The sequence below is a fragment of the Cibotium barometz genome, chromosome 32, assembly GCF_041138505.1.
Source record: "Cibotium barometz isolate CiBa-2024 chromosome 32, ASM4113850v1, whole genome shotgun sequence".
NCBI classification, from domain to species: Eukaryota; Viridiplantae; Streptophyta; class Polypodiopsida; order Cyatheales; family Cibotiaceae; genus Cibotium; species Cibotium barometz.
The window spans coordinates 23414634-23442041 of record NC_141077.1 but is presented as its reverse complement, the minus strand read 5'-3'; the positions used below and the strand labels follow the sequence as shown (position 1 = coordinate 23442041).

Sequence of the window (27408 nt, the reverse complement as noted above, 5' to 3'; positions counted from 1 at the left end):
TTAAATTCCTTCATAATTAGTAGTAAAGCCATGCAAGCAACACAACAATCACCACCCCTCTCCACAACTTCAAACAACCCCCCCTCCCCCCCTTTTCCTTTCGAGGCCTCACTCTTGAGAAAACCCCCATATGACTTGTGTGAGGAGAGTATTAAAAAAATAGGTAAGTATATGCGATATATATCATTTCCACTTGTATACATTCTTTTAAATACATTGGTAACTACTAAATAGGACACCTCATGTAAATGTAAAGATGTAAATGGTTTAATTAAAGATAAGAAAAAAACCCACATCCATGCACATACATAATAAAAATTTTAAACATTTGAATAAGTAATCTTCCTTCTTTTAGGTTTGATTGTTTTTAAGCACCTTAGGCTAACGGAGCTTGATATTAGGCAGCGTCAGAGTAGTTTGTCCAGCTCTACTATGCTCTACTGTGCTCAATATGTAATTTAGGCCACCAAAAAGGCATAGTAGAGCGTTTCTCTAATTACCAAAACGCTCTACTATGCCTTTTTGGTGGCCTAAATTTCCAAAAATCAATCTCAATCTAAGATTTGAATGCTCACCCAGCTCTACGAGGCAGTGACAAACTACTGTGGCGCTGCACCAAAAAGAATGGGTTCACAAGTGGGTGGATACACCCCCAACTCGCTCTCAATCTCCCCTCCTTTTTGGCCACTTGAATCTCCTTGCTCCATAATGTTTGATTGTGAAGATGGAGAATGGAGATGGGGACAATTGTGCATTTTCAAAAAATATTGTGGTCCATTTTATTTGAGACGTTTTCAAGTGTGTGAATGCACCAAGGTTGGGTTCGTAGTCGACGACCGCGCGCCCGGACTCGCGGTGCCTACATGTGAACGCGACAACATTTTGTATGAAGAATGGTATGCATAAATGCTAATCATCACATACCAGGACTTTCAATTTGGTTGTTGGGGAATATCCCGGGCAGAACCAGCCATGGCAGAAAACTCCAAAAAAGCGTTTCATGTTGCAATTTGGAGCAAAGCTAGGGCAAAGCGAAGGTAGCAGGGCAGGTAAGCCATTGCCGCAGATCATGTACTAAAATTAACATAATTTGCGACTAATCCTGGCCAAATTAGGATTTTGAAAATTGGTCATTTACAACAGTTGTAGTCCTGACCAAATTTAGGTTTTCTGTATCATCAGAAACACAGAAGGAGAAACGGAGGGATCTTTTGCTGCATAGACGAACAACTTTAGCAGAGCCACATAGCTAGATTTTGCTTTCATCTAGAAGGGTTTTCCACAGCATGAACTGGCTTTGAAGCCACAACTGTATGAGAACTCCATAGCTGTTCAAGCAGGATTTATTTTCTCAAAGACAACACATGACCACCATCTCTTCAGAAAAAATCAGTTCGATTTCTTCAAGGAGTGGGAAGAGATGACGGTTGACCTTTGCTGGTAGCCTGGTTCTTCAATCACTGTATAAAATGCTGCTTAGCTACAACAAGCAGGTTTTGCCTAATACTATCGAAAGGCTCATAGTACTTGCCTCAAAACCACAAGCTTCATTGTGAGAAGAAGCAGAATTTGCCTACAAACAGGAAGAATTGAAAGAGATGAAGACTGCCATGGCAAACACTCCTGGCCCCCCTCGAACTCCACTGACTTCTCTCTCCTCCCTCACTCGCCAAACCTCAATCTACACGCTGACGCTTGAGGAGCTTCAGCATGCCGTCAATGATCCAGGCAAGAGCTTTGGCAGCATGAACATGGAGGAGTTCCTTAAGAATATATGGACCGTGGAGGAAAGCCAGGCCATGGCTGCTGCCATGTCGGGTGTTGTCGAAGGGAATGGCTCTTCTTTGACCGGAAGCACCCCTCATCCACCAGGAGGCTTGCAGCGCCAGAGTAGTTTGTCACTGCCCAGGAACTTAACAGGCAAAACTGTGGATGAGGTATGGAAGGAAATCCACCGGTCTAGCGATCGCAGTGCTGCAGACAATATCCAGCAACATCAAATGACTATGGCATCGATAACTTTGGAGGATTTCTTGGCAAAAGCAGGAGTTGTGAGAGAAGAGGTTGAGGTTGAACCCTCTGCCAATAGTCACAGCAGTGTAGCGACTCTTAGCACAGGCTTGGTAAGTAGTGGGCAGGCAGATGTTATGCAAGCATCTCAGGCGGCTCCACAGCAGTTAGACTGGTTGAACTTCCAACTGAAAGGCACCATGCCGCACCAACAGTTGCTTCAACATCAACATCAGCAGTTGCTGCAGCAACATCAACATCAGCAGCAACAACAAGCAGAGGCAGCTTTTGCAGGAAGGTTGGTTGCCTCGGCTGCTGTCGGCTTGCCGCCTGCAACAGCTGCTAATGTTTTGGATGCACCTTATGATGCAACCACAGCTTTAGGTCCAGGCAGTCTCTCCCACTCATCAGCACTGGTGGTGTCTGATAGAAAACGACCGCTTGAAGTTTATGAGGAAAAGTCGATTGAACAACGACAAAAACGGATGATCAAGAACAGGGAGTCTGCTGCCCGGTCCAGAGCAAGAAAGCAGGCAAGCTGTTACTGCAATGTTGAATTGATAGTTTGGTAAAGCAGGGCCTGTTAAGACCATTATTCTTGTGGCAGGCATACACAGTGGAGCTGGAATCTGAGGTGACACAACTAAAGGAGGAGAATGCTAAATTATTACAGCAACAGGTGCTCTAACCTTTACTAAGGGTTTGTGTTTGCATTTTCATGATCTTGTCTCTCTACATAGGTACATCAATTATTATGTAGTTAAGGCAAGGTCCTTCTGCATCATGAGGTTCTGTATCCTTGACGAGCATGCATAGGGCTTTGTAAAGGTGGGCAGCCAAGATCTATGGGATATGATAGAATCCTTGAGAAATTTGGGGATTTGTCCTTTTGATGAGTGGCAGTTTTAGGATCAAGGGGATACAAGAGAAGAAGCCTTGGGATGTTTGGTAGCATAAGTCACTTAAACTCATGCGAGCATGGGTAGCTAAATGATCTAGAGTACTGCACCATATGCATGGTGCAGAGTTTGGATATTTTTGTTTAGCCTGGACCAACCCTGCTTGATCACATCACATGGGCTTGCTAAATGTTGATCCATGAGCCCCAAGACTTGGATCTCGTGCTGTGGTTGCTACCTCCTTTATGTTCATGTATATGCTAATATTGGAATCAAGATAATGGCTGTGTTGTAATCAAGGAGAAATGATGTGTGAAAGTGAATTGGAGAAGTCCACAACTGCTAAGACACTAGTGCAGCACAATGGTTTTTGCGATAGATGCATGTTGGTCAGCTTTTCAAAATGGAGATCTTAAAGAGGAGATCAACAGTCATACAGATTTGTGGTCAATGACTGTAAAAAGAAATTAACTATGCGTCAACAAACTAGATGTTTAACAGAACACGAGTGCTATAGAAGCCATGCGCTGGACACACCACCATACAAAGAACTAGCTGAGTGCAGATGGGTGTAACTGTGATGACTACTATAACTGCCAGGACTGCTATATAGCACTGCCGACTCCTACATAGTAGTGTGTGACCAGAAAAGCATGGAACAGAGAAGAATCCATAATCAGTTTTCTACAAAGTTTCACTTATGTTTTCTTAAAAAAAATGTATTATAAGAAATTTTATAAGCTCTCAAAAAAGCATGTCGTGTTACAAAGATTCCCATAAGTTTTTCTAGAGCTAGGACACCTCCATCTATCAAAGCGATTCCATGATTGGGTCCCATTAACCCTTAGAAGAGTCCTGTAGGTATTGCTGTTTGCAGTAATGGACTGACCTGTAGGGCCGTGAAAATCCTAATTACTGACTAAAATGATGTGCAAGATGTGGGTGTAAGAACTGGCCTGAAGTTGCCTCTGCTAGACTGTGCTCATGTGCTGCGATTTGCTCCACACAGGCAAGATGACCTGCATTTTTTCTTCTACACTGACTTGGGACTGGTCTTGACCTCCTCCTGCTTGCGTTAAGGGCTGAAGACTGTGTTTAGACCGTTGTTTTCACCTTGTATGTGTGCAAGAATGCTGAGATCGCTGCTATGACATGATGCACATACTGCTTAAAGTCTTTCAAAGACCTTAATCCAAGTCTGTTACGTACTTGACGCTAACCACAGGGTTGTTAAGACATCATCATCCCCTTGCTGCTGGCTTCTCTTTGGTGTCCTATTTGGCCTCTAGGGCTGACCATGTTAGCTTGAGGGGCTGGTCACGCTCACACCTTTTCCCACCTTTTTCCCCATTGTATGGAGTCGTGGGCCTTTAGGTCCAGTCCTGTGGTGCCTTTCGCCCCTTTTTGGGCATATATATATATATAGCCGGGCCTTCCCCCCCTCACACACACTGTATTCGCCTCTTGCTTGCCTTGGGCCTCTGCGTTTTGGCTTGCTGCAGTCCCTCACATACGAGGTGATCTTCCAGCATGTGCATCTTGTTTGGTTGATATTGAGAGCAGGTATCCACTTGCAATTTTCTCCATCTCTCTCTCTCTCTCTCTCTCTCCAGCCATATACTGTTGTACTCACTGTCACTTTTGTACTGCCCCATATTCATGTATTCACGTATCCATGTACTCATGTACCCCATTTTGACTAGTAGCATTAGCTTCCCACTCTCCCTAGTTGCTGCTTCCGGATGCTCCCTACTGATGTATTGTAGGGCTAGATACTTACCTTCAGTTCTTTCTTTTCTTTTCCAGACAGTGTATCAGATGTCACATGGTTGTAACTTTGGTCTCATAGGTCACTTTGGCCTTTTGAAGACGTTAATATAACATTTCATTTCATTTTCATTTCTCTCCTGCATTTCCACTTTCCTGTCTTCCACTGTGCATTCCCTCATGGTATCAGAGCTCCCGGTTCTGTTGCAGTGGTAGTGTCTCGTCCTTCAGTGTTTTCTGCGTGCATCACCTGAGGGTGTTGTCTGCCTGTGTGACATCTGTGTTTTGGAGATTCATGACTCCGGTGGCCTCAAGTTTGCGGTACGGAGGAATTTCCATCAGCATTTTCTTTTGGGTGCAGTTCTGGGGCTGCTTTGCTGACTTATGATCAGCGTTTTGCTGATTTTGGAATGCCTACACCTTCGTTTTTTGGTCTTGGACTTCTCACAGTGGCCAACGCTTTGTTGGTATGAGAGTGCCGGTGACTTGCAGCATTAGTTGCTTCCTCTTCTTCCTTCATGGTATCATCAATCTAGGATCTGCATTTTCCTGCTGCCCCATATTCTGCCCTGTCTATAGTCCTCCTCTGCGTTTTTCAGATATGTAGCCCTCTGGTTGCTGCGTTTCCTGGACAGTAGCTGCTGGTAGCTGTACCTTCACCTGGGCTTCATCGTTTGCAGCCGAAGGTACCTTCTTTTCAGCGTTTTTTCTCATGTGATGTGTGGAAGCTGGCTGGCCTTGTGTGGATTGTGGCTTTTGGTGACAACTTGGTACCTAAGGAGGACATTGGATTTGCTGATTTGAGTCAGTGTTTTGCTGATTTTGGAGCATCTATACGTGTGTTTTTTTTTTTCCTGGCCTACAGAGTACTCTGTTTTCTCCTATTCCTTGCCTTCTGTTGGCGGTGGAGTACAGATTTTTTGGTGGACAACAATTTTTTGGCTGCGTTTTACTTCTTAGAGGAGTTTTTGTCAGAATACGCAGCGGAGATGATGACCAGATCTGGGAACACAAGAGCAAAAAACGCAGGTAGAAAAACAGCACAAGAGAGAGAGAGATGTAGGCGTGTAACTCTGCTCTGATATACACAAGAAGATCCCGAGAAATGATACAAATAGTGGTATGGGGCTGGGGGCCTATATATATGCCCCCACATCAGCAGCAGTCGGCTTGCTGTAGGGCAGCCGACTGGACACAGGAGCCTCCACGACTGGATAATCACAGGCGGCCAGCATCAGAATGGGTCGGCCAGCACTAGAAGAGTCCACGACTCAAGCACTGCAGTCGGCCAGGCTCAGGGTCCTCCTGCCACTACTAGACTGCCTCCCATGCCACAGAAAAATGGGAAAAAATAGGGGAAAAATACGGGGAGTGAGGAAAATTGATAAAACACCTGATAAGGGCGGGCACACCCACAACAAGGCCCTGGTGTATAAAACTGGACAGGAGATGACTTCTAACACCCCCTCTCAGCTCCTGGCTGTGAAACCAACCACTGGGAGTTGGGGTACCGCCCGAGCAAGTCCTGAGAGAGCGACTTCGTGAAGAGGTCCACCGTACTGTCCTCCGTCGAACAGAACTCTAGCAAGATGTCATCAACAACGATATGTTCACGAACAAAGTGCCTCTGGATGACCATGGGTTCCTCCAATGGAAGCCCAAACCTGCCATGCAACCTTTGCATCTTCACCACCTCACAAACAGCATCACAAACAGCCCGGTATTCTGCCTCTGTCCTCGACAAGGCAAAAGATGACTGTCTCCAACTGCTCCGAAAAACTGCTCTTGGGCCTCAAGTAGATCCCCTCGTGTCCGGATCTCCTCCCCAAACCGAGTCACTCCAACCGACGCAATCCTGCCTCCCAAAGAGACATCTGCAACCATGAGCTCAACCGCCTCATCAGGAAGCTCCCGTCCAATCTAGTGTCCATCAACCAGATCAATGAACCATATAGCTTCTGAGTCACAGAGACATCACACTGCTCACAAGGATCAACACCTGTTACGGTGCACAAACAAGTCCTGGAAACCTGATGAAACCTGTCAACCACCCCCTCTGAATCCGGAACCACAAAGCCTCGAGAAACCGCCTCCTTCTGCAAGTAATCACCTGCCACCTGCCTGGCTTTCCGAAAGGTCCCCGTGGAAAGAACATCCTCATCTACTGGAGGTTCTTTGTCCCGAACACGACGAGACATCAGAGCATAAGTGACCTGTTCAGCTTCCTCTGACTGACGAACACAAGAACTACCAACATCGGTACTGGAAAGTTCCTGCCAACTGCTGCCATCTACTGGTAAACTATCCACCATCTGGTCTCGAAAAGCCTGTACCTGCAGCGTATCCACACTTGAGTAGCCATTACCAGACTGCCACTCATCACAATCCTGAGGACCTGGGAGAGAGAGTGCTGAAAGCCTGTAAACTCCATTCTCCACTCCGCCTTCCCAAACCACTTGGCCTGTTGCTTTGTCCCGGAGAGCAACAAAATGCTCATCAAACTCCACCCGTACGCCAGTCTTGCAAACCTGATGCACTGACAACAGATGAAAACCAAGTGTCGGAACATACAACACCTGGGAGGAATGCTTCCCCCCTCTGCCATCGGGAACTATCTCCATCCTGCCCTCACTGTGAACTGGGATAGTGGACGTATCCCCAGTAAGAATATGACCAGAAAGCCTGCAGAGATCCTGTAAACCGGAACGGGAAGGAGTCATGTGCTTGGAAGCACCACTATCGAGAATCCACTCCCGAGTATCCGTCCAATCTCCTCCCTGCGTGAAGAAAATGAAACATCGGTGTCCATCACCTCCAGGTGCACAAAAGCCGGAGTCTTCATGATTGTTGCTGAGGAGTCTTCACCCTTCTCGGTCTTCCGCTTGGGGCACTGCCTCCAATAGTGGCCTTTCTCGCCACAATCATTACAGGTCCTCTCTGCCTTCAGTTTCTCGCGGTCAGCGTCGGACTTCTTCTCAAAAGACTTCTCCGATGAAGCCTTCCCTTTGCCCGAATTACGGCCTTTCGACCGTTGGCCAGTTAAGGCCTCCGAACCTCCACCCTGAGGAGGGTTCGTGAATCGTTCCTCCTGGTCCAGGACCATGGGCACAAGCTCCTCCCACGTGATGGTGCTGAGCCTGCCACTGGTAATCAACGACGAGTAGAATGCTGAGTACGAAGAGGGCAAATGTGACAGCAACGTGATGGCCATGTCCTCTGATGATATCTCCTTCCTAGCCTGAAGAACTTCCTGCTGAAGAGCCTGCAGCTTGTTAATATGCTTTCGCATCGTCGACGACTTTGCAGGGCTCATAACCCGCATCTGTACTTCCAAGGAAATCCTCTTCATGGGCGATACCCTGTTGTAAAGTGAGGCCAAATGCTGCCATATACCTTTGGCCAGTGTCATATGCTTTACATGATTGATTACCTGTGGTGTGCAGTTGAGGAAAATAAACGAACGGACCCTGGCGTTGACACGATCCCACATCTGCGTCTGAGCCTCCCGGTCCTTTCGGGTTGACGGTAACTCCCCTTCCTCTACTTCCGGCCGTGGAACACCAACAATGACGAAATCGGCGAGGTCGTAAGACTCCAGAACAGATTCCATCATAACCTTCCATATGCCGTAGTTGCTCCCGTCCAGCTGACGGTCCACCGGGAACGTGGGGAGTGTCGGGATCTTCACATGTCTCTCGGCCATCTCAAACAGATCTGCCATAGCGGGGATGTACTCTGAAAAGGGTGGGTGGGTGGGAACAAAGAAGAACTAAAACCTGCAAGTGGCTGTCCAGCAAATCAGCCCGCCTTCCTCTTGCTTCTCCTCTTCCCGATCAGCCCAAAACAGTCCACCAATCAGCCACAAAACAGTCCCCCTCTTGCTCACACAAATCCCAAGACCTATCTAGAGCCTAGGGCTCTGATACCATGTCAGAATACGCAGCAGAGATGATGACCAGATCTGGGAACACCAGCAAAAAACGCAGGCAGAAAAACAGCACAAGAGAGAGAGAGATGTAGGCGTGTAACTTTGCTCTGATATACACAAGAAGATCCCGAGAAATGATACAAATAGTGGTATGGGGCTGGGGGCCTATATATATGCCCCCACATCAGCAGTCGGCCTGCTGTGTAGGGCAGCCGACTGGACACAGGAGCCTCCACGACTGGATAATCACAGTCGGCCAGCATCAGAATGGGTCGGCCAGCACTAGAAGAGTCCACGACTCAAGCACTGCAGTTGGCCATGTCACAGATGCAGTCGGCCAGGCTTAGGGTCCTCCTGCCACTACTAGACTGCCTCCCATGCCACAGAAAAATGGGAAAAAATAGGGGAAAAATACGGGGAGTGAGGAAAAATGATAAAACACCTGATAAGGGTGGGCACACCCACAACAAAGGCCGTGGTGTATAAAACTGGACAGGAGATGACTTCTAACAGTTTTCTACACTCAGAGGGGGCTACTTCACTTGAGGATCAGTTTTGGGAGCTATTTTGTACCTGTGGAGACTTTCTTCTGCGACTAGAGTTTGCAGGTTTTGGAGGAGAGTAGTTCTTTTCTGACTAGAGTAGTGATCTTTTCTGACTAGAGCAGTTCTTTTCTGACTAGAGTAGTGATCTTTTCAGAGATCCTGAGCAGAGTTTATTTTGTCCGAGCTTGTGTTCTTTGCAGTGTTTACAGAGAAAGGAGGGTGTTCTGCTTGTGAGGTGTGATCCTTTCATAGGGATCACTTTTTTGTTGCTGATTCTTGGGATCTAATTCTACATATAGAATAGTCTTCTGCTATCAGTGATGCTTTTGAGGACTTTGTTACCACGATAGTTTATATTCTTGCTTCCCTTCCTCATTGTGAGCAATGTTGCATAGAAACGCATTTCGTACATGTTTGAAACGTACGAAACGTTTCGTCCTGTACGAAACGCGTTTTTTATTCATCCTGAATATTTTAATACCCTATAGCCCATCTCTGCATCCTCTACACGCATGAATCTCGCATATTCCCCCTCTCTCAGAATCCATGTAACCTAATGTGTCAGCATAACCCTAAAAAGCATAAACTTTTTTCCTGAGATGAAAACATAGGCATGGCGTAGAGAAATAACCTTCAACGAGTATGCATCAAATCAACCTTACCACAAAAGCGTAAAGAATACTTGCATCTTATGAATCCATGAAAAGTAAAACGGAAAAGCTTACTTACTGAGTCCTTCTCCCCTGCATCGCGATACCTTCCGTGTCTAGGCCGCTTTGATACTAAGTGTTGCAACCCCACGGATCTCCTAAACACGAGACACAAGTGATAAGTACAAACCCCCTAAAAGGGGTGCATGCTAACTCACCTCTCAACCGTAGGTTCTGTGCTTCGAACCACCCCCGAGTTAGGGGGGTTAAGGTCTGACTCCCACAGATCCATGCTAGATCCCGATCTATGCTCTACCACACATGTAGCCGGAGTCTTGGTGTAACTTTGACCAATAGCGAGGTTATGACAACAAGAACCCATGTTTTACTTATATAGTGTCCATTGCTACTATAAATAACCATATTGTTATAAATAGCGAGTTCACATGGATTTATAATAATAACCTTATTGCCCGTATTAGCCAGCTTTTTCCTAATCCTAGGGCTCCCCTAACCATGCTAGATTAGGTCGCTAATCCGAGGGATTAGCGCTAGGTACGTAACATGTGCAATGAGGCTTGTGTGGCCTATTTGAAGAAGCAGCTTGACTTGTTGAATATGGATGAGGGTGAATGGATGGATGTCTATTTGACTAAGGTGAAAGACCTTCAAGAGCAACTTGCCAACATTGATGAGAGTATTGCGGACAGCTTTCTAGTCACTACTATTCTCAATGCATTACCTAACACATATCAGGATTTTGCCACTACACTAAGGCTATTGATGAAGGGCAATCCCAGCTCATTCTCAGTTGATGAGTTGGTGTCTTTACTCTTGCAAGACGAGCAATCTTGGGTGAATAAGTTGGGCATAAAGCATGGGGATCAAGCCTTGTTGCCCAAGGAAAGGGCAAGGCAAATGTCACGTGCACACCCAGTAGGTGTACAAGTGACATGGCATTCTTAGCATCCATAAGCATTAATCAGGTAGCATTCAGTATTATCTAGAGCATTTACAGCATATATCACAGCATGAGCATGTGTATGGGACTGTTACAGCCCCGACAACAGCACATAAAGTCTTAAAGGCATCTAGAGCATTTATCACATTAGGTAGTGGACTGTGGAACCAGCCGACAGGACCTGGTCAGTAGCCAATTGCAGTATTAGAGCATTAATGAAGTCGTGAGCATTAATGGCAGCTGATAGCATTTATCAGTAGTAGCTGATAGCAACTCGGAACCAGCTGACAACATTTATAGGGCTTTTCTAGCATTTATGGACATTATCTCTTTGAGCCTTAAGGAACATGAAAGAATCATCTGCTAATGCCTGGCCGACCATCTGCTCTCCGCTTGGAAGTGTAAGCCCTACAACTTCACCATCCTCCGCTAGCTTATCTAGTCGAGATAAGATTGGATGTGTAACAATTGCAAACAAAAGAGGGCTAAGTGGGCATCCCTACCTGACCGATCTCGTCGAATGAATGGGCTCAGTCATTCCACCATTAGTCACCCCACCATTAATCATAAGCCTAGCCACTACATGTTGGCTAATAGTATAAATCAAAGAAGACATGCGAGGGCCAAATCCCATAGCTTGCATAAACCGCGAAAGAAAAGACCAACTAACGTGATCATAAGCCTTTTCAATATCTAGTTGAATCATAACCACCTCTTGCTTTGAAGCCCTTGCATAATCAAATCCAATTTGTATATTTAGTATATTATGCAAAATATTTCGACCTTTAATAAATCCATATTGCCTTGGATGAATAAAAGTAGGAAGAAATCACTACAACCTGTTAGCCAAGAGCTTTGCAAATATCTTATACATAGCCCCCATCAATGTGATTGGTCTCCATTGACATAGATTAATTGGGGATGGAACTTTAGGCAATAAATGTACAAGCCCAATCTTCCAACTCGCATGCATGATCCTTGTATTCCAAACCTCTTGAAAAATAGAAGCGAGTGTCACGTGCATCCCGCACTTGGATGCCACGTAGACATTTATGTACAGAAGGTGCAGGAGCTGGGATGGTGAACTGGTCCCATGTGAGCCGAGTCCGGGACGAGTCAGCCAGGGATCCATCTCAGTCGTCCGAGGTCAGGTGTGCATTGTCCTGCACATGAGTCCAAGGTCGGGTGTGCACTGTCCTGCACACAGTGCCAGTCCGCGTTGTGAGTCTCCCTCTAGAATGATGTCAGTGGTTCTGTGTATCTGGTATGGTACCGGATGCCAGATCACTGAGTAGATAGTGGTTACGACAAGAGGCCAGCCCATAGGGCTACCCCGGATCTTAGTGTCGGCATGGGAATGGTGTGGAACCAACCCCATGAGGGCCAGGAAGGCCCAGGCTGAACCCACCAGCCATGGAGGGGTTGTAGGACAGCCCTAGGGCAAGATTAAGGCAATTTCCAGGAGATTACAGCCTTTATATGGCTGTAGGGCAAGTATGGGGCAGCCCATACAGGCTGCCCAGCCCTTGGATTGTGGGCAAAAGCTGTGCCCAGCCCTCTGGAAGCAGGCGCATGATGCCTAGCCAGTTAGGAAAAAAACGCAGCATTTTATGTGATTTATTTCAGCATTAAATGTTGGAAATTCAGCCGTGGGAGTCTTTTATGCTGGCCGACTGCTTTAATGCTGGCCGACTGCTTTAATGCTGGCCGATTGCTCATGATTGGGTAGTATAAATAGGAGAGTCCATAATCCCAATTGATCATCTCATTCTCCACCAAGAGCTCAAGCATAAGAGGCTAGACAAAGCCAAGAGGGTGCTAAGCAAAGGGGTGAAGGATTCAGGTCAAGGGCAAGGTATTCCCAGCCAAGAAAAGGTCCAAGATTGCTGTATTTTCTTTCAGATTTCTCATCATTCTAATAAAGCAAATACACCATCCGTGGTGGGGGCCCTACAGAGGGTAATTGGGACCCAATACTGTGTCCTCTCCACCTCTCCCTCCCTCTCTCTGTCTCTCTCTATATTTTTCTGCACTTCTCCTTTCAGTTTTGTGCGTTAATTTCCGTTGCAAAAAGAGTGCTGAATTATGAGTATTGAAGTTACCGATTCTTCTCCGAAGCTTCCGCATATTACAGTGGTACCAGAGCCTACTTCAAGTACAAAGATTCAGCAAAGAAACCAAAATTTTTTCTCGCTCGTGTGGTTGGTTTTTAGACGCCGGTGGACTATCCCTTTCGGAGTGACTCCTGTCCCTCGAAGGACGGTTGGTTTTTAGCCTCCGGAGGCCTCTGGACGTCTCCCACACAGATAGTGGATGGTCAGATTGCGTTCTGGAAAGGAATTGCATTTTCCTGCTATGGTGAGCTTCGACGACGAGAGAGACCAAGAACCATGGGACCAGAGTGCACCAGGCAGCCCAGCTAGGGCACCAGGCTTGAGTGTCACAGACATGTTCCAGCAGATGATGCGAGCAATCGCAGAACAGACAGCCAAGTTGGATGAGCAGAAGGTGCGGATCTTGGCTCTGGAGGAGCGTACCCGCTCTCCAGTGTCGCGTTTTCCATCTCCTCCTCCCTCTCCTTCCGTATCCCAGATACCAGATCCTCGACACAGGGACCCTCTCGCAGGGTCACAGCCGCCGCAGCCAAGCTCTTTGCTTGAGTTGCAGATGCGTGCATTGGAGATTCGACAACGAGAAGACGAAGCCATGCGACGCGTGGAACACGAGCGTTACCTCAGAGCCTTGGACGCCAGATTGACACCGGCGGCGCTCTCGAATCATTTTCCCGAGAAAATGAACTTTAGTAAGTATAATGGTAAACTCGATCCCACAACTCTTTATTCATGGTTACATCAATTTGAAGCTTACTTTGCCGCAGTTAGGAAAACAGATACTGACAAAGTGATCTTAGCTTTGGAAGGTGAGGCCATTCCTTGGTGGATTCAGTGGGCTCATGCCCACACGAGAGCAGGTATGGCAGCTTATGTGTGGGACGAGTTTGTCCGCGACCTTAAGCAGCGGTTTCTACCGCCCCACTACCTTGAGCGACTCGAAGACGAGTTCAGGGGAGCGCGTCAGAACGCGCAACCAGTCCTTCAGTTTGCCAATAAAATTTCGACTTTATGTCTGCAATTAGGCTTATCTGATACGGACGAGAAAGAGCAGTTTTTGTATGGCCTGGACACGCAAATCCAATGGGAGGTGCGTATGTTTAGGCCAGCCACCTTTGAAGACGCACTCTCGCTTGCGTAGAGTGCAGAAATGAAACATAATGGTGGCAAGTCCAAGACTTCCTAGCTGGTTAGACATAGCATCCACATTTTGATGATTTGGCACAAGGCTATCACGAACAAAAACCAAGTACGCAGAAAGACTCTTTTTGATTGCTTTATTAATTTGGATGTGTGATACAAGTGGGATGGAATCCCCTTCTTTGCCAGCATCAATAAAATGCATGCGGACTTTATGCATAAAAGAAATCATATTGGACTTGTAGTCTTTGCGGGGCTCAAGCCTATGGTGTCACGGCTTGCCCAACAATACATCACATCCATTTAGTGGAGCAACTAGGAAATGTTCATTATCAAGGTAGCCCTGGATATGGATGCGCAACTTCCCTATCAATGGGGTAACCTGCACCTCTTTACCAATAAATGCAGCTTCGGCTTCAATCTGAGGTCCCATATTCTCAACCTCAATACCCAATGCAGCTGTCGTTTGCATAGAGATGAAGTTATCGATTGCACAGTCATCAAACATGAATAAGGCGGTCTGATCCTTGATTTGACCCCAAGCCTTGCATACCATCCGCTCTTTTGCATCATGACTTGTATTTCCTTGCACATCAGGAACTGCATGTACATTAGCCTTGGTCTGCTTGTCCTCGTGCTTAGGTTTGCGGTCAAGGCATTGTCGAAACATGTGCTCCTTGCTACCACAAGAAAAACATTTTCCCTCCTTGGCATATTGCTCTCTTTGTTCCGGGGTTAAGCCGAATTTGTTCTTCCTTGGGCCCTGATCTTTAGATGTGGTATTTTCAGCTTTACCACCCTTGTAGGTCTCCCGGAAGTTCTTTTTAGGTGGCTGTTCACCCTTTTGCAGATTTGGGACAGCCTTGTCTTACCCCTTTGAACCGCCTTGATCCTGCTTAATTTTGAGCACCAATTGCTCCGTGGCAAGAGCAGAAGCTGTGAGCTATTGCAAAGTATGTTTCGGGTGCAATTCAATGCCCGAACGATATGCTGGTTGCAGTCCAGAGCGAAACTTCCTCTTTCTTTCATCCTCCCTTTTTTGCATAAAGGGAGTTACTTCCAGCAACACTTTCCAAAACTTGTTGACATACTGTTGCACGCTTTCATTATCTCTTTGCTCCAGCTTGTCCCACTTTTGGGTGAGAGTTTGCTCCGCATTTGGTGGCAAAAACTGAGCATAGAATCTATCCTTAAATTCCTTCCAGGTGCAAATGGGATCCTTGGTGATCTTTTCAGTAATCCACCAATGAGCAGCAGTCCCTTTCAAAAACATGCTAGCATGGCGTACTTTTGACTTCTCAGTGAAGTCCTCATCGCTAAAGGCAATTTCAAACTGTGCCACAAATGCTAACACTTTAGAAGCATCATGCTCTCCATGAAAAACATCAAACTTAACAGATTTGTCACCTGCTTTAAATTCCTTGAGCTTTCTGGCATGAGGCTCATGGTCTTCTCTTTTTCTTTTCCCCTTATCCAACGGGGCAGCCCTATCTGCATGGGCTCCATGGGCCATCATGGAAGTTTCATGAAGCACGGTGGCATGTGCTCCACGAACTTGAGAATCCGAGGCATGTGACTTTCCTGCATATGGCAATGTCTCTCCATGAGACAACTCAGAAGGCAAAATTGTTCTAGCAGACCTGTCACCCTTACCATGGGATACATTGTCATGTGCATCATAGATGCCATGGACATTCTCCAGGCTAGATCCTGAAGAGGCAGCCAGATAAAGAGCAGAACCAGGTTAATAGAGCATAGAGCAACAGTTGGCAGTGTAGACTGGAGCTGAAGGACAGGTGGCTGTCGGCTGCTCATGGACATGGTCGGCTGAACCAGAAATAGGGGCAGCAGGAGGCGCCAGCAAGAGGACTAGTTGGCTGCGTATCATGAACAGGAAGGAGGACCAGTCGGCTGCGCATCATGAACAAGGAGGAGTCGGATGTATTAAATGACATTTTATGCATTTATTACTGGCCGACCAGCAGTCGCCCAGTTCCACATGGATTTCAAAGGCTATAAATAGCCCAAGTGCTCATTGTGTTTAATCATTCAATCCCACTAGGGGTTTGGATCCTTAGAGGTCCCACAGGGGACAGATTTAGGTGTAATCACCTTTTATGTAAGCATAGTTGCCACACGTTTTTTGAAACGCGTTTTTGAAACGTGTTTGAAACGTTTCAAAAACGTTTCAAACAAATTTCCAAAAGTTTTTTAAAAGTTTTTTTCAAATTTTTTTTCAGGTGTTTTTTCCAGGTTTTTTTTAGGGGGGTGTCCATAAATTTATGTTTGGTACAGTTTAATGCTAAAATCTACATTCAACTTTCATATACATGAATCATGATACATCATGAATGATGAATCCATGATTCAAATTTCATACTGAATCCTGATTCTTAATACATCATACATGATTACAATTTACATCATACAATGATCATACATGTAACATGAATCATGATACATCATACATGATACATGGCAGTCTTCAGGAATCAGGAATTAGATCATAGATGGCAAAAACCCATATAATTATTAATAGCATAACCAGTTTGAAGTTACAAGTTACAACTTACAACATACTAAGCAACATACTAAGCACTAGTGAATAGTGTCAAATGATAAATCTGAAATCTGAAATACAGATGTCTGTACCGAAAGACCAAATACAAAAACTCTGAAAAAACAAATGGTCTCCAATGTCTGGAGTCTGGACTCTCAACTCTAGACTCAAGTGTCAAGAGTCAAGAGTCACTAGTAGTAACTAGTAACTACTCAGCATCATCCTCCTCTGAGGAATGTGAGTCTGTGTCGTAAGAAGATGAAGCCTCAGCCTCAGCCTCAGCACTCGTAGATGCATGATCTGCTGATGTCGGTGCCCGTGATCGTGTCATAGTAGCTGGTGCCATCATCTCCTCGTATAGCATGGCATAGATGTCGCGCTCCTCAGCAGGGATCTCTGGTACGTCCTTCACTTTCTCTATGTCGATCTTGTCGACATTCACTTGGCGCGGCTCAATGGGATTGCCTTGCTGCTCAATTAAACGGAGGTTGCAATGACAATACACCAACCGTTCTAATTGAGCAGTGGACAATTTGTTCCTCTTCTTTGTATGGAAGAGGGCCCATGTGCTCCAGTTTCTCTCACATGGACCAGAGCTGCAATCCTGTGAGAGGACTCGTAATGCAAGGCGTTTCTGTCAAAAGATAACAGAAAACTTTATAAATAATAAGAAGAAACAACTTATATAAGTTGTAAGTACTAAGTTGTTACTTCAAAGTGCAAACTTATTACATGTAAGTTGTAACTTGTCAGTGGGCACTTACCAGAACTGGAGTACCGATGCCATATTTCTCCCACCAAGAGACTGGCTGAAGCTGAGTCTCTCTCAAAACTGCAGTGGCTCTCCCAAAGGCATGACTCCCATTCCGAAATACTAGGAGCTCATCCTCTAACTTCCTGAGGAGCTGAACATCACCTCCAGTCCAGGTCTGGATGTAAGACTGCCATCCCTCTTCTAGCTCCTCATTGTTGAACTGCTCCTCATTCCGCCATAGTGGGTGTAGTATATGGGCAACCGCATGGATTGGCCTATGAAACCAATCCCATCTACGGTTCCACACCTCCCTGATGTCCTGGATCCTGTTCAACGACACTTGGAAGCATGGAATTAATATCAATGTATAATGTGGCCACTGGCAACTAAAAGAACAACAATGACATACAATGATACATACCTCTCAGCTGATAGTATAGTGCATCGATCTAGGGCCTCTCCAATGCGGTCCATGAACTCATATAAGAGTCCAAGGGTGCTGCCCTCCATGTCCGTAATGCGAAGCACACTATATATAGGCTGAGTGGCCGTGACAAGTGCAAGGGCCTCAGCCCACCAAGTGTCTCGCATTACCGCGCGCACAAATGCTACTGCCTTGGGATGCTCTCTATCATCCCATGCCATCCACTCCTGAGAGACAACAGTGCGGAGTAAACCTGTACGGACCCGCACAAGCCTCTCAACCACAATGAGCATGTAAGCAAACCTGGTGTTTGAGGGCTTCAACAACTCCAAATCACTGTGTGCACGAAACATAGCTAAAACCTTTGGCCTCTTGGTGACAAACTTCACCATGCTCCGAGAAGTACTAAAGAGGTCGGCAATCCACCCAATTTTGGCCACATCCTCTATCAAGAGGTCCAAGCTGTGTGATGCACATGGAGTCCACACTATCTTTGGAAACTCATCCTCTAACATCCTGCCCATAGATACACAATTTGACCCATTATCTGTAACTACCTGCACTATGTTCTCTGGGCCAATCTCTAGCACTGCCTCACGCAAATGTCTCCATATGAATGCTCCAGTAACAACTGTACCTGGAACCGAGGCATCAATGGCACGCAAAAACATTGTGCCCTTACAACAGGACACCAAAATGTTATATACATTTCTCTTTCTCATGTCTGTCCAGCCATCACAAAGCAATGTGCATCCATATTTCTGCCAGGTTGCCTTCAAAGGCTCCATCTCAAGCTCCACTGCCTTCTTCTCCTTCCTTAAGTGGGTTTTGCGAAGGGACTCATAAGATGGACCCTCCCACTCATACCCAATGCGGCTGATAGCTTTAATGGCCTTCTTCCAACGAGGAGTACGCACGACGTGAAATGACAAAGCGCATTGTATAAACAACTTTGTCAATTCACGTGTGGCCTCCTTGACAGCTTGCTTTTGTATGCCTGCTTTAATGCCTGCCCTCTTTAGAGAAGGCACGGTGGGCAATGAAGATCTGTGGGCTACAGGAATGGAGCTAGACCCACCTGCTTGACTCTGCAAATCATCCTCTGTCCTAGCTCTTTTGGACACATCACCTACAGAATCTGTATCCTGTACATCATCATCAATAGGCTGAATTCCCTTTGCTGCTTCATGTTCTCTCTTCCATTGCTGAAGAGACGCTACAACCTCTCTTGGTACTTGACTGCAAGGGCCAATGCCTTCCCCTCTTACTCCTGTAAAATGGGCCTTTACCCTAATAATAGACCCACCTGACACTTTGGCACAAAAATTGCATTTCCACCTTTCTGTGCCTGAACCCCCATATCTGCTCACAGGAGTTACGTGGTTCCACATGGCATCCTTAGCCCGAGGCATGATGAATGAATGAAGAAATTTGGGCAACCTGGCAAGAAATGCCCAAATTTCAAATCTGAAATTTGGTCCAAAATCAGAAAAAATCAGCATTTAGGGTTATTAAAAACCTGAGAAGCAGGGTGCGTAGGGGCCGGAGGAGTAGGCTTGGTGCGTAGGCAAGGTGTGCATGCACCAATGTAGGCAACCTGGCAAAAAATGCCCAAATTTCAAATCTGAAATTTGGTCCAAAATCAGAAAAAATCAGGATTTAGGGTTAGTACAAACCTGTTACCTACGGTGCGTAGGGGCCGGGGGAGAAGGACTGGTGCGTAGGTAGGGGTGCAAGCAAACCTGGAAGACTTCAAAGGCTGGAAACGTCTCTTTCAAGCGTCACTTTCAAAACTGAAATGCCAGGAGATACTGCATCGTACGTTTTCTATCATAAAAAAAAACTGGCCCAGCAAAAAAACGCGTTTCAAACGTTTGAAACGTTTGCACGTTTCAAACGAGTAGCCTAAAGTTTGAAACGCGTTTTTTTGCAACTATGTATGTAAGGCAGCCCATGGCTGCAGATTCAGATACCTTTTTGTATCATAGAAGAATATACTGAATTTCCAGCACAACTCTCTCTCTCTACTCTCTCTCTATACCTGCGTTTTTGCATCAGATGGTTCTCAAGAGTGTTTAGGGCTGAAAGAAGACTACCTAGAGCTTCCGCGCGTTACATACATGTCTTGAATGCATGTGACTTTCATGCCCTCCATGAGCACTAGCATACATATATCTATCAGGTTTTGTGCCTTGTGGAGAAGATGCATGTCGAGAGGTGACTGTCACCTCTTCCTTTTGCATAAAAGACCTCAGCCTTCGAGATGCGGGATCTCCATACTCCAAGCGAGGTGGATTTCTGAATTTCAGCTCTCCATCGTCCCCCTCTTTGATGTCACCTTTGCGGAGGAGGTAGGCAAGTGCCAACTCCCTTGGCTTCTTGCCCACTTCCCGTGCCATGGACTCAAAAGTTACATCTACCATTGCATCAGCCTTCCTAGCTTCAATGGCACTTTGCACATGGGGATCTTCATGCAAAAATTTTTACTCTTGCTCTTGTGCCTGCAAAAGTTTTCTCATATGTTCCATTTCAGCCCTCATTGCATTAGGCTCTTGTTCAAGCATAACTGTCTTTCCTGGAGACAGTTGACCCTTTGATTTGCTATCATTTACCCTTTCAAGGGGCTTGTGCCTTCCTCGTAGAGCATTAGAACCACGGGAGGCACTAGATGGACCCCTCGAATTAGGCACTTCCAAAGGGTTGCCTTGGCTGTCCATTGTGTTAAGTGTGCTAAAAGCGGGGTGTCCAATACACAAGTTCGTTTCCCCACTAAGAAGAGGGAAACAACCGTGCTCTGATACCAATGAAACCGATCCCGTCAAGTGGGTATAGACTCCGTTGGACACCCACACGCGTAATAGCACAACTTAATATCACAATTTGAAATGGACAACTTAATAACAACTTGAAATTGAAATGAAATGTAATGAGATAAATGGACACCAGCACTGGGGCCGGAACGGGCCGACCCCCCCCCCCTCTCAATATATGATATATTTATTGGGAGTATTTAACAAATACAATGCTCCATGGGTTCCAAGAACCAGATGATGTCCATGTACAAATGAATACAGTACCAAACAAAAGGCTTGAAGTCGAAATTCGAAGTAGAAGGACCACTAGCGTGGTCCAATCTCTACGGTCCCGTGCTTTCACTGGACTCCGCAGAGAGCGCCCCACTGGTGTTCCAAGACCACGCACAAACAGGCGCTCTCGTACTAACTCCTGGCTCTCCCGATCTCAGCACCTTTGAATCGAGGTTCTCCAATAGCTTGGACTACCCGGCACCGAACGGGTGTTGCCGTGGAGAGAATCCCTTATCAGATTTATCACAAAATACTTTACTTAAATATGAAATTCACTTACTTAGAAAACCAATACCCATAGTGTCTGTCTGTGTGCAGCTACTAGTGGAGGATACCAGGGATGCAGCCACCTGAAAGACGGGGGATGATATAATCACTTTGTATGGGGGAAGGGCAGCAGCCACTGTGCCGAGGAGGCAGCCGCCTAGAGAAGATACCTGGCTGTAGGAGCACGCTGCCAATTGAAGGAACAACAGCCCAACTGGAGCGCAGCCTGCTGGTGGTGGATAACGGCCTAGCTGCAAAGTATAACTTGTTGGAGATGTTCACACAACCTGCTGGTGAAGGACACACAGCCGGCTGCTGTGCAACGCAGCAACTAGTAGAGCAGTTACTTGAGAGAGAAACGCCGTAGGCTGGTGATCAGGCGCACAGCCGCCTGAAGTATAGGTAGCGTAGCCTTGGCAGCATGCGCAGCCTGTATGGGAGAGGGAGCCTGCGCAGGAGTTTTGTTGCAAGTGGAGCGCACACCTCCTGGAAAAGCATGCGCAACCGGTTCAGCCGCCTGGGAGCAGAAACGTAAGAGATGGTCGCCGGTTGTGTCCTACGAAGGGTGGTTGCCCTTTTTTTTATGAGTATTGGAGGGGGAGTAAAACCATAGTGATTTGGCTGGCCCCCCACGATTGCATGTGGGCGGCCAGTTCTATGGGGGTGTGGGTAGGTGACCATGCACCCACCCCCACACACACACTTAAGTGTGGCTCCCTATCTTGGCCCCTAAGTGGGTGCCCACTTTTAAGTGAGTGTGAACAAATAACCTTATAAAACAAAGGGTTAAAATATGAAATATTAAAACAACATGTGCAATATACTTACCACCTGTTCACATGCACCAAAACTCGTCAGAAGACAGAGCAGACTTCACGACTCACTGGCAGGCGTCCCCGCTCAGTAAGTAACATGTCAAGCAGGCAAACACAAAAATACAAGTCATGCGAAAACAGTTTCAGACATGCAAAATATGAGTGCATGTGCAAATAGTATCATGGACATATCTCCCGTTCATGGAACAAGTACAAAATATCTGTCGGCACAAAAATGGCACGACGTAAAACATAAAACCTTGGTCTTCCTATGGAGTGACAGTCCCATAGGTAGGACACAGTTCCAGGCACGAGCCTCCCTATGGAGTGACAGTCCCATAGGTAAGACACGGCACGAATATTGGCTCTTCCATGGCGTGACAATCCCATGGGTCGAACACAGTCCAAGTCATGGTGGCACCAGTCTGGCTCCCATCCATACGACACCATCCTGCTAACACACGGGTGGCACCAGTCTGGCTCCCGTCCATGTCAAGCAAGAAAACTGGCCTCTTCACATGAGACACTGGCCTGGCCTCAAGTGAACAAGACACAAAAACTGGAGATGGACCAAATGGTCGGCCAATTGGTGACATATACTGTCAGGTCAATATCTCGGGTGTGCTGATAAGAACACCAAGTGACTTGCAGATCTCATCTAAATGAACTCTGTGACAAAGGAGCGGAGTCACCCCCTCTTGAGTAATAGGCAGTACTCCAGAATCCATAGCTGAACCTGTTGAAGCACTTTGTAAGGTAGGCTCCAAACCAAAAGCTGTAGTATCCTCGGTGAATCTGCCAAGTCACCCTCCTCCATCCACTTCGAATCCATAGGTGAATAGTTCACAAACTTCACCAGATATCGACGTGAAACTTTCCCTTTGACTTTTCTTTCATTATGTGCCAAAATCTATTCCGGTTGAAGAATCTCATCAAGTTCTTCTACCTCTGGTTGCGGCTCATCAACTTGCTCTGTAGGCACCGCACCTCTCAAAGGTCTAAGAAGACTCACATGGAATGCATTATGAATCTTCCAAAGATCCGGTAACTGAAGACGATAGGAAACATCACTCATCTTCTCAATCACCTGAAAAGGCCCATAGTACCGCATACTCAATTTAGGATATAAGCTCTGTTTACCCTTCATTTTCTTGAGTCTAGCCTTCTCAAATCTCAAAAGCACCCAATCACCTAAATCAAAAACCAATGATCGACGGTGAAGGTTTGCTGCTTTTCTCTGTTTCTCTTGAGTTCTTTGAAGAGCCATTTTGACCTTTATGTAAGCCTCATCCATATTCTCCACGAAACGATGTGCCTCGAAGATCTTATCTTTTGTATGCAGGATCGGAGGTACTTTCTTCCCGCCTTCCACAATCTCGAAAGGTGCCTTTCCTGTCGAAGTGTGAATGGTGTTGTTGTAAGCAAACTCCACCAAAGGAAGATACTTTTCCCACTGTTCTTTATGATCCGAAACATAACACTTTAGAAGATCCAATACAACTGAGTTGGCAATTTCCGATTGCCCATTTGTTTGTGGATGAAAGATGATGAGAACTTCAACGAAGTCTTCATGTTCTCGAACAATGCTCTCCAAAATAAACTCATCATTCGAGGATCTCGGTCACTAACAATAGATGTGGGCATCCCATGGTATTTGAAGATATTCGTCAAAAATATCCTCAACATTTGCTCTGCATTAATCTTCTTCCTAATTGGAATGAAATGAGCCTGTTTGCTGAAACGATCTACGATAGTCCAGATGCCATCATTCCCACTCTTTGTTCTAGGAAGGTCAAAGATAAAATCCATAGCAATACCCTCCCACGGTCTATCTAGAATAGGCAAAGAATGAAGTAACCCAGGTGGCTTTTGACGGTCATACTTCACCTTTTGACAAATGATACAATCACGAACAAAAGCATCAGCATCCGTGCGCATAGTAGGCCAATAAAAGAATGCCTCCAAAGCCTTCACTGTAGCCTCAATACCATGATGGCCCGGCGGAGCATGGCATTCTGTCAAAACCTTTTGCCTCAGCTGAGATGTGACACACAATTTGTCATGCATCATCAAGAATCCTTCCTTGAGAGAATAATGATCAACTCGTTCTCCGTCGGCCAAACGATCAAAAATCCGCTCAAAATCTGAGTCATTAGCATAGTGTTCTCGCATATCATCAAGTTCATGATGAAAGATAATGGAAACGGCGGCCACATGTGGTTTCCTAGAGAAGGCATTTGCTAGCACATTCTTTTTGCCATCTAGATGAACAATATGAAAGTGAGACATGGACAAAAAGTTTGCCCATCTCATATGCTTCTCTGAGAGCTTCGTTTGAGTAAGGAAGTATCGAAGAGTCTGATGATCGCTTTGAACAATGAAATCAGCCCCAAGAAGATAATGCTTCCAAGTAGAAAGAGCATGAATAATCGCAAGAAGCTCCTTCTCATATACTTGTAGATTCCTTTCTATTGGTGACAGAGTTCTACCCTCATAAGCAATAACATGTCCTTCCTGCATAAGAACAGCTCCAATGCTATTCCCGCATGCATCACACTGTACCACAAAAGGTTTATGAAGATCCGGTAAAACCAAAACTAGACCAGTGGTTAGTTTTTCCTTAAGCTTGTTGAAAACTTCCACTTCTTTTGCTGTCCATCGGAATTTTACATCCTTCTTGGTCAAGTGATGTAAGGTGAAGCAATTTCTGCAAAGAATCGGATAAACCTCCTGTAATATGAACAAAGTCCTAAGAAACTTCTCACATCATGAATAGTCTGTAAATCCGGCCAATTCTTTATCGCTTCAACTTTTGCTGGATCCATCGTGACGCCATCCTTAGACACTATGTGCCCAAGAAAGTGATTGTATCATTTGTCAAAAGGTGAAGTATGACCGTCAAAAGCCACCTGGGTTACTTCATTCTTTGCCTATTCCAGATAGACCGTGGGAGGGTATTGCTATGGATTTTATCTTTGACCTTCCTAGAACAAAGAGTGGGAATGATGGCATCTGGACTATCGTAGATCGTTTCAGCAAACAGGCTCATTTCATTTCAGTTAGGAAGAAGATTAATGCAGAGCAAATGTTGAGGATATTTTTGACGAATATCTTCAAATACCATGGGATGCCCACATCTATTGTTAGTGACCGAGATCCTCGAATGATGAGTTTATTTTGGAGAGCATTGTTCGAGAACATGAAGACTTCGTTGAAGTTCTCATCGTCTTTTCATCCACAAACAAATGGGCAATCGGAAATTGCCAACTCAGTTGTATTGGATCTTCTAAAGTGTTATGTTTCGGATCATAAAGAACAGTGGGAAAAGTATCTTCCTTTGGTGGAGTTTGCTTACAACAACACCATTCACACTTCGACAGGAAAGGCACCTTTCGAGATTGTGGAAGGCGGGAAGAAAGTACCTCCGATTCTGCATACAAAAGATAAGATCTTCGAGGCACATCGTTTCGTGGAGAATATGGATGAGGCTTACACAAAGGTCAAAATGGCTCTTCAAAGAACTCAAGAGAAACAGAGAAAAGCAGCAAACCTTCATCGTCGATCATTGGTTTTTGATTTGTGTGATTGGGTGCTTTTGTGATTTGAGAAGGCTAGACTCAGGAAAATGAAGGGTAAACAGAGCTTATATCCTAAATTGAGTATGCGGTACTATGGGCCTTTTCAGGTGATTGAGAAGATGAGTGATGTTTCCTATCGTCTTCAGTTACCGGATCTTTGGAAGATTCATAATGCATTCCATGTGAGTCTTCTTAGACCTTTTAGAGGTGCGGTGCCTACAGAGCAGGTTGAGCCACAACCAGAGGTAGAAGAACTTGATGAGATTCTTCAACCGGAATAGATTTTGGCACATAATGAAAGAAAAGTCAGAGGGAAAGTTTCACGTCGATATCTGGTGAAGTTTGTGAACTATTCACCTATGGATTCGAAGTGGATGGAGGAGGGTGACTTGGCAGATTCACCGAGGATACTACAACTTTACCTTGAGGCTTTTGGTTTGGAGCCTACCTTACAAAGTGCTTCAACAGGTTCAGCTATGGATTCTGGAGTACTGCCTGTTACTCAAGAGGGGGGTGACTCCGCTCCTTTGTCACAGAGTTCATTTGGATGAGATCTGGAAGTCACTTGGTGTTCTTATCAGCACACCCGAGATACTGACCTGACAGTATATCTGCCTATGGGATTTCTATGATCTGTGTGTACTAGTCACATGGTTTGATTGATGGATATACGAATATCTGCAGAGAATGCGGACGCCTATTCTAGACTTTCGTTTGATATGCGTCAGTGTTTACTTATGTTCATGATGTACTGCTGATCGTGGGTCCTATGGGATGGCCATGAGCGGAGCAGGTAGCATCTAGGGGGACATGACTATTCACGAGGTGGATGCTCTTGATTTATGTTATTCAGATGTTCTGTTTCAGTTGGCAGGACATAGTTTTCTCGTTGCTCTCTTAGGTTCTGTTTCAGTTGGCAGATCCTTTGAATGAACAATCGAGGACGATTGCTTTGTTTTAAGAGGGGGGTATGTTACAAGATTGAGTATTTTACCTCTTTGTCTTAAGCATTGTTAATTATGTTTTAAGCATGTTTAAGCATTCACTAATCATGTTTAATCCAGTAAATGCATGTGTAAGTTTGTACATGTGTGTGGATTCAGATACATGTTGGTGTGTGTGTACATGTGTGCATGCTCATATGTTTGTGCATATGCATGTATATGTGTGTTTCTCTTATCTTGTTGCAGGAGCATCAGTTGAGGCATCTTGTGGGTTAGCTCTGCAAGTACCATCAGGTACAGGCAGCCGACACGTGGCACTGATGGCAGGCAGTTGACGTGGCACATGTGACGTGGCAACTGACAAGTGGTACGGCTAGCTGCACAGGATGGGATTTGCTTGAACTCCACCCAAGTGCTAGGTGCTATTCCTTGATTCGACCACCATTGAAGAGCATTACTCTTTAGGAAAGAAGTTGCCTTTCGTACCTTAGATGCCTCTGTGAAGTTACCACCAGAAAATGCCGCATCAAACTGTTGAATGAAGGTGAGAGTCTTCAAACGGTCCTTTGCACCACTAAAAGTATGAAACTTTACTGCAACACCACCCTCTTTATAATCTTTTGGCTTCTCGCCTTGAACAAGATTATTATAGGGATATGGTTTGAGAAAAGAATTGCCCACAACATTAGATCCTATTCCCATCATACCACCTCCCATACCAGGCATACCAAAAGCACTTCCACCACCGCCACCATAAGTTCCATACATACTTCCTGGCATACCTCCATGCATACCTGGTTGCATGCCATAGCTCCCAGTCATGCCCATGTTGGGTACACCCGTCATGGAATGAAAGACAGAGTCTCCGCCAAAGTAACCAGGATGAGAAGTATTGAAAGGGTTTCCATGGATAGGTGGGGGAAAAGAAGAAAAAGAATCAGGGTATGGCTGAAAATTTGGGTGGATGGG

General features: G+C 45.6%; 2 protein-coding genes across 4 annotated transcripts in view; one reads left to right on the top strand and one right to left on the bottom strand.

Annotated features, from left to right (window-relative positions):
• The first annotated feature begins 898 nt into the window (after positions 1 to 898).
• Positions 899 to 27408, top strand: part of LOC147619975 (ABSCISIC ACID-INSENSITIVE 5-like protein 2) — a 43223-nt gene continuing 16713 nt past the window's right edge. For 2 of the 3 annotated variants that reach the window (XM_086772084.1, XM_086772082.1), the window contains exons 1-3: positions 899 to 1049; positions 1183 to 2543; positions 2618 to 2689. In XM_086772084.1, coding sequence (XP_086628210.1) covers positions 1599 to 2543; positions 2618 to 2689 — 1017 coding nt within the window. In that variant the 5' untranslated portion in view covers positions 899 to 1049; positions 1183 to 1598. The remainder of the gene's footprint in view (positions 1050 to 1182; positions 2544 to 2617; positions 2690 to 27408) is intronic. The other variant, XM_086772085.1, reaches the window with a different exon arrangement.
• Positions 16614 to 19682, bottom strand: LOC147619976 (uncharacterized). The gene is made up of 3 exons (XM_086772081.1): positions 17747 to 19682; positions 17336 to 17651; positions 16614 to 17205 (listed from the first exon to the last, which is right to left on the bottom strand). The coding sequence occupies exons 1-3, from the start codon at positions 19249 to 19251 to the stop codon at positions 16780 to 16782; spliced, it is 2247 nt and encodes a 748-aa protein (XP_086628207.1). The 5' UTR covers positions 19252 to 19682; the 3' UTR covers positions 16614 to 16779.